Consider the following 7,725-nt stretch of genomic DNA (forward strand, 5'->3'; position numbering starts at 1 on the left):
GGGTGAAAAGCAGGGTATTCAAATACTGTCTCCAGGGATTTATAATGCCACTTTATCACACGATAACATGACAAAGCTCTCATGCTTCTATTCGCGTCCTAGATGCTGGTTTCACATCATCAAGGTGACCTCTCCCTGAACCTGAAAAACAGCCCACCCGACTCTGAGCCATGCCTCCTGCAGCTCGCTGGTTCCACTCCATGCTGCGTCTGTGTGCAGCTGGCAAGCATCACTTTGGATTAGCAAAGACAGGCCGGCCCAGTAAGACTTCTGTCTCCTGCAAAGACTGGAGATGGGCAAATAACCTCGTCTGCCCCAGTTCACAGACTGCAGACTTTCCACCAGGTCTGCTCTCATCCTTTGTGTGTACGCTGACAGCTTCAGAGGATTTCAGCCCTCATCGAGATTTAAACGGTTTCAAATGGAGCTGGAAGAAAAATCTTCAACCTTTCTGTTTCCTCTTAAAACAGCTTAGTTGCCGGACTTAATCTCTGTAATAGAGTCTGACCGATATATGAAAAATGTATTTTAAAGATAACAATGCACAAAATAATTAGCATAAAATGTGAGAATTCAAGTTCTATACATTTGGCTGTCATTGTGTTTCTTAGCATTTATAATAAAGCTTATAGATAAACTGTAAAATAACCCGTATAAAAATCAGCAATTATATTTCTTTGTCATATGGATTTGATAACAAATTGTTGCTCACTTTTTTTAATAGGGGTCTATTTCAGGGATTTTGGACTCCCTTCTTTCAGTATTGGCATCGACCTCTAAAAAATCCATAATGGTCAGACTCTCCTCTGTATTAGCAGTTCTTCAACGGGGTCAAACAAAGCCAGTTGATATGATTTCTGAATGAGTCTCTTGCCGCCTGAAGACATTCACGACGCATCACTCCCGCTCACAGTGAATGCAACAAACTGTCTATTCACAACACACTGGTCACAAGACTTATTGCAGCAGCTGCACGAGTCGGTGGATCATGATAGCTGTCCTCTCAAGCCCTCTGCCTGAAACAGATCTGCTCTCAGATATGAGCCATCGACCTGAAGGAGTTGAAATCGGTGATAAGATTTGTTTTTATTTGTCACGTTATCAGTACCAGGAACTGTGTCAGTCATGTTCCATGAGCTGGACTTGTTACACAACGATCACACAAAAGGTGTGGATTAGATACACTTCACTTTCACGCGGCTCGTGTTTCGTATCAACTCTAATTCTGTTATCGTGAATAGCGCAGTTCACAGAGTTCAACCGACTGTGACATCCTCCCGTCCACATTTCATATTATCTTCTGGAACAGGGACAAAGCCAAATCAGGGAAGCCAAAGTAAAACCCATAGGTAGAGCATCAATCATTAAACTGCCCTGTGTTTGTGTGTGTGTGCACACTGTACAAAGACTACAGCCTTGTCCCCACATGCACCTACAGTATGTGGGTATTTCAAACTGGGATTTTGTTGGTTGAAAATTGACCTTTCACAAAAACTCCTTCCAGGGTCTGGAGGTTCAGAAACTTGCAGTGGGGCTCTACAGTGGTGGTGCTTTGAGTTAAATGCTAATATTGCGGATATTAAGCATCTTTAACATTTACCTTGTTCCCTTTTCTTACAGAGCACGCTGACGTTTGCTAATAGCAGTAAACCCAACAGCTGAGGCTGATGGGAACGTCGTTAACCCTGACCTGGTTTGGTCAACAACCAAAGTTTGAGACCAACTAAATAGAGCTCAATGGAATTTAAGGGATCTGCAATCATCAAGAGGCTTAATCGTCCGAGGGATCATGAATATCTGCACCAGGCGTCATGACAATCTGCCATTGTTGAGTGTCCGGCCGACCGACACAACAACTGCTGTTAACATGGTGAACAAAGCTCTCGGGCTGACTGCAGTGTCTCCAGAAGAGGAAGACGGACAGAGAGCGAGTCCTGTGTGTCACAATCTTGAGTCCCTTCCCCCACAGAGGCAGCGTCTCAGAGGACTCGGGGACTACCACCCCGACCAACCCCTCGTTCACTGACACCAGACACACTGCCTGGCTCAGTATACAGCTGTGCCAGGGACACTGACACACACACGCACACACACACACAGAGATTACACAGAGCCCAATAAGGAAGCACACATCGGTGCTAGGCTAGATTGCCCTGAAGAATATGTCCAGACACAAACAGTGTTTTCTCAAGGTGACGACTTTAGTGTTGCTTTTTATTCTCTGGAGCCGGTCGGTGTTACCGTGTGCAATTCAAAAACAACGCCAACATTATCACACCCAGCTGCAAAACACAATTCAGGGTTTTCCTCAGAGTTCAGTGGGGGAGCTGAAATTCCAGGCATTGGTGCCATGCTTTGCCTACTGAGCCTCTATTCATGAGCCGGTCAACACCACCGGGCTACAGGCAACAACACTTTTAGGGGTTTGTGGTACATTTCCCAAATAGATAAATAGTCAGGACACCTAATGACATAAGGTTTGATGGTTCATAATTCCCGTATTCCCAAAAAAATGACGTATTACTGGGGCAGCATCAAATCAATCATGTGTTGGCTCCTCGACACAGAGGTTCTGCAGGATCTCCAGTGCCTCAGGCTCAGATGTGTGTGTTGTAGGGATGCAGCTCGTGTGGTTGGAGCTGTGCATGCTGCAGTGGGGCTGTGGTTTCCAATGAAAGAGGTCAACATGTGACCACTGACCCGCTGCAAACACGACTATGACACCCACTGTTCTGATTTGATGTGACATGTCCTGTCCAGTTCTCAATCATCCAGATCTGGGCCATATAAACATGCCTGAGTCGGAAATGCAAATTGAATCAATAGCAAGAATATTACTTTACTAACTGTGAGGTCTATGTAGAGGTGGCTGCAGATGTGTGCGTGTGTGTGAGAGTTTGACGATGTGACATTAAACACACCAGCTTCCCCTCAAACTACGAGGGAGCCGCAGACCACCCAAGGTCAGCGGGGAGGGTCCGGGAGGACAGTCCGACCTACCTCAGCTGTTCTCCGGTGACGAGCACCTCGGCCAGGCGCTCCAGCTCTGCAGCCTTCTTCTGCATGGTGTTCCCGATCCCGTCCATGTCCCTGCTGACACAGGAGCCCCAGACCCGGGAGAGTGTTAGTACGCGAGCAACCCCCCCCCCCACACACACACACACACACACACACACACACAAAGACATCATCATTCTGCCACCACACACTGCTCCACTCGGGCGTTCCTGTGTTGTGACCGAGTTAAAGTGCCGAGCAGCGGAGGAGTGTGTGTGTGTTGTTGTTTTTCTCCATTAAAGCTGACAAACACACAGAGAGAAAACAAAGGCACGCGCGCGTCCATGATGCATGTGGTGATTTCACAGAATAAACAAAGCGCGGGCGTGTTTCTTCTTCTTACCCTTCGAGCACCATGGGGAGCGAGAGATGCGACTTCACACGGAATCCTTTGACGAGAGAGGAGGGGGTGTATTCCTTCATGCAACAAAGCAGGCGGTCAGCGAGCGGGCAGCTCCAGCGGCACTTCCGATTCCTAGAAAACCTCCGGCGGCTCCAAACATCTGCACACGCACGCGCACACGTTCACGCATGCTTGCACGTCCCTCGCTGGACCCCTTCCGCCCGTTTGCGGGTTTGTTTGCATGCAGCAGTGTGTGAGGAGCTCGGGCTGCAGAACACTGTTCGTGTGACACTGACACAACACACGGGACGAGTGCACGTTTGCCTCCACCGCGCAGCCACGGCCCATCCACACGGCCACCGCATTGGGAGGACTGGTCTGACGTCAGAGGGGGGTGTTTACCCGGGGCGGGGTGCAGAGAGGCGTGCGGGTGTGCTCATTTCTCACACCGCCGGGTGGTGGAAAGAATTGCAGGGTCGGGTGGGATATGCAATTTTAGCCTTTATAAGGTAGTTGACAATGTAAAACAGGACATGCAGCTGTCAAGTCAAAGTTTATTTATACATCGCGTTCGAAACACAATTGACCAAAGTGCAGAACAGGCATAAATCAATCAATCAAACCTTATTTAAATAGCACCTTTTAACAAACAACAATTGTAATTCAAATAGCCACTGAGATTTGATATGAAAGCAGTAATAAAGTTAAAATAACAAGACAGAATAAATAATAAATAAGAATCAAATTATTAAATACACCTAAAATAGAGTATAGTTTAAAAAATAAATTAGACAATACAAATGATAAGTCATTATAATTAATGGAACAAGTGTAATTTCTAAAAAGCATATAAAACTACTTTAAAGGCCAACTGAAAAGATGGGTTTTTGGTTTACGTTTAAAGATGTCTATATTTATATTTCAAATATTTTATTTTCTAAATGAGTTAAGTTAACTGAAGAGAATTGAACTTAAGATAGGAAAGGTTTAGTCAAGATAGAATATATACAGTGTAGTGGATTGTACATGAGCCATTGACAGTTAAATGAGATGAATCAGATTTTATGGTGAAGTCCCAGAGAGCGTTGTGCTGGGAGCAAAGTGGGTTGTACAATCGATCAGCTGCAGGGAGGATGACCTCTAACAATATGTATGAAAAGGGAGAATAAATAAATAATGAAAAATTTACAAAAGGTGAAATATCTAAAACATTTAAGGTTCAAAATATTGTGCCATTGCAGGTGGAATCAAGGCCTGAAACTCAACCCCAATGGAAAGCCAATGAGAAGAAGAGGCTCTTTACTAATGATTTAAATATGTCTAGGGTCTGAGCAGTTCTAATTTATAAACTGTTCCAGAGATTACATGCAGCCACCGCAGAGGCCGTGCAGGTCATCTCTATTTTTGAACCTGTAGCTCCTGAGACATCCAGCCGTATCAGGTTGGTCAACCTCAGTGTTCAGGATGGAGTGTGAATGTGCAAGGGTTCAACTGCATGAAATGGTACCAGCTCATTTAAAGTTCTGAATTGTTTTAATTAAAGTTTAAAATTAGTACAAATTTCCCGTGAAGATTTTTCCTTAATCTTTGTTTATAATTCTCCCCTTAGTCCTACTTTTTGCAAAAAAGCTTAAATGTGAGCAGGATCACTGCAGATGTTAATCTTTGAGATAGATTTGAACACAAGGTCCCACTTTAATCTGTTAAACTTAATGAAGTAATTAATAGCATTTCGAGTTTACTACACAACCTGTTTAGCGTGTGAAAGTGACATAAACCCAACGCCTCCTGCCAGGACAGATGAAGTCATCTGGTTTTTCATTGGCTGCTTTGGTTTGGGCGTGTATTCTGCAGAGTTGTGGAGCTTCTGTGAATGTTCTCACAACGGATGGCTCCGACCTGCAGATCTATTCAAATAAACCCACTTACTGCTGTGTGCAATTGTGCATGTAGGGGAGGAAGAAGGAGCAGCCACATTAAAGAAAATCAAATCCTTTAAATCATGGATATAATACACAGGCAGCAGTGTTTGTGTGTGGTGGTGGGGGGGGGGGGGCTTCATCTGTCACCTGACTACTTTAATCTTCACTTCAGCTACAAATACCACAAGAACCATGTGACAAAAACAAATAAACCGCCTCCCCCTTCCAGCGACAGAATGAATAATGGAAGTTTTTGAATTTAATCTAACCACCAGACAGGGCTTCTCATGGACCAGTGGCGCAATGGATAACGCGTCTGACTACGGATCAGAAGATTCTAGGTTCGACTCCTGGCTGGTTCGATCTTTTTCAGTCGCTCATTTTATGAGGAAATCGCTTTTCCATGCTGGCGTCTGGATGGTTTGTATGGAGGACCAGGTTGCAGGGTTGGTCCCAGTAGTGTAATGATCCAGCCCTACTACTTCTGCCTTTCAATGCTGACTGGTTTCAGGTAGCTGTTTGAAGCGTTGAGCCAGTTCACACTTAAAATGAACTAGTTCAAGTTCAGAGGGTTGGTTAAGGTTGTTTTTTTTACTGGGATGATTTAGGTGTCAGTGGTCCTGACTGTGAGCGTCACTTATCTTGTTGTTCTGATCACAAGGAGAGAGCAGAGAGGAGGAGGAAACAGAAACTCCAGCTCGGTACAAACCACCTGCAGCTTCTGCTCTGATCATGAAGCAGCTGATCACCGAGCATTTTAAGTGTGATCTTGTTCAACAATGCAAACAGCTACTGGACACCAGTCAGCATTAAAAGGCAGAAGTATTTGACACCCCCTGTGACCGATCCTGCATGAGACTGCGATCAGGCCCGCCTTCCTCATTAGCATACGGACTCAGAAATGTGTAAATAAATAATTGTGTAAATACATTAATTTAGAAATAAATAAATGTGGAAATAAATAAAAGTGGAAATATATTTAAGACATTTAATTCTGGCCCTCCATAAGTTTGTAGTAAATCTTTACATCGGCTGACTCAGTGGTTTGTGCCAGCTGGCTGCATGTAGATATAACAATACTCTGTTTAGGATTATGATTGGCTGTAATACAAAAAGTTACAAGCTTACCTCTGTGTTAATACAAATAATTATCATATTAAAAGTTCGATATAAAATGGAAATCATCACCTATGTGTTCTCTCTCTCTCTCTCTCTCTCTCTCTCTCTCTCTCTCTCTCTCTCTCTCTCTCTCTCTCTCTCTCTCTCTCTCTCTCTCTCTCTCTCTCTCTCTCTGTGTTCTCCTGGAGCTGTAGTTTATAAGGATGTGGGGGCTGGTGGCGACCTCTGCTGGTGTTTTCAGGCAACGAAATCGGGGAAGGACAACACGGGCAACTTCCTCTGATAATTATTTGAAGCCATTAATCTGCCTATCGGAGGTAAATCAGGTTTCATACAGTTTCTGTCTAGATCAAAAGATCACAACAAGAAGCTTCTGTCTTCAACCTGATTACATCTTTATAGAACCATCCTTATATGTCACGTGTCTTCAACTCCACTTCCGCTTCGAATACAGAACGTAACGAGAATAACCCGTACTTTTTCTTACTTCACTTCCCAAAGGTAAACGATGAAGGAAATCCAACCAGCAAAACCACATCCAACAAACAGAGCGCCCAGTAACAGCCCCGTTATAATGAAATTCTACTCCGTTTTTCATCACGTGGGCTAGTGGCGCAATGGATAACGCGTCTGACTACGGATCAGAAGATTCTAGGTTCGACTCCTGGCTAGCTCGTGGCTTTTGTTTACCGTCCCTTGGCTGCGACCCAAGTTTTAAGAAGTCGAATTCTTAGCATTATCTGGCTTCTTTTTCCTGTGACCTCTTTGCTCCAGAACAGACCCGAGTACACCACGAGACTGAGTCTGAGCAGCAGAATACTGGAGATGTGATGGAGGCTTTCTCTCTTGGTGGCACTTTATGCAGATGATCACATCTATCTGTCTTACTCCTTATGGCAGTGCCACTGGGCTCCCTCTCCTCTTTCCTCTTCCTGTATTTGTTCAGAAGAGCATGGAACAGCTTGAGTGGATGTCTGAGTGGATGGTGGCATAGCTGAGGGTAATGGGAAACTACCTCATCTGTGAGGTCCCGGTCCGGGGCTGCAGCCATCACAGTGGGAAGCACGGATGGAAAAAGAAGGGCAGAGAAACAGGAAGTGCAGGGGCAATGGTAGGAATCTATGTGTTTTTTCCCCCAACAATTACAAAAGCCCCAACACTTCTTCTATTCTATCTTGGACCCACTGATCAAATAAAAAGTTAATTTCATTGGTTTTATTTGTAAAAAAGAAGGCAAAGATAGTCATACAATTAATAAATAACGGAAAAAAGCCTGATCAAAAG

At 44.4% G+C, this 7,725-nt stretch overlaps 1 protein-coding gene, 1 long non-coding RNA gene and 2 other non-coding genes across 5 annotated transcripts in view; 3 read left to right on the top strand and 1 right to left on the bottom strand.

The window, feature by feature from the left end:
* deptor (DEP domain containing MTOR-interacting protein) overlaps positions 1 to 3,727 on the bottom strand; it is a 30,953-nt gene extending 27,226 nt beyond the window's left edge. The window contains exons 1-2 of one of the 2 annotated variants that reach the window (XM_062400161.1): positions 3,401 to 3,727; positions 3,001 to 3,090 (exon numbers count right to left, since the gene is read on the bottom strand). In XM_062400161.1, the coding sequence (XP_062256145.1) occupies positions 3,001 to 3,090; positions 3,401 to 3,480 (170 nt within the window). In that variant the 5' untranslated portion in view covers positions 3,481 to 3,727. Of the gene's footprint in view, positions 1 to 3,000; positions 3,094 to 3,400 lie in introns of both variants that reach the window. The other variant, XM_062400160.1, reaches the window with a different exon arrangement.
* Positions 3,728 to 5,557: 1,830 nt separating this feature from the next.
* On the top strand, positions 5,558 to 7,724 carry LOC133964414 (uncharacterized). The gene is made up of 2 exons (XR_009923774.1): positions 5,558 to 6,758; positions 6,943 to 7,724. It is a non-coding gene; the product is annotated as an uncharacterized LOC133964414 (long non-coding RNA).
* On the top strand, positions 5,612 to 5,684 carry trnar-acg (transfer RNA arginine (anticodon ACG)). Its single transcript has one exon. It is a non-coding gene; the product is annotated as a tRNA-Arg (tRNA).
* On the top strand, positions 7,045 to 7,117 carry trnar-acg (transfer RNA arginine (anticodon ACG)). The gene has a single exon. It is a non-coding gene; the product is annotated as a tRNA-Arg (tRNA).
* Position 7,725: the final 1 nt, after the last annotated feature.

Source organism: Platichthys flesus, chromosome 11 (genome assembly GCF_949316205.1).
Source record: "Platichthys flesus chromosome 11, fPlaFle2.1, whole genome shotgun sequence".
Taxonomy (NCBI): domain Eukaryota; kingdom Metazoa; phylum Chordata; class Actinopteri; order Pleuronectiformes; family Pleuronectidae; genus Platichthys; species Platichthys flesus.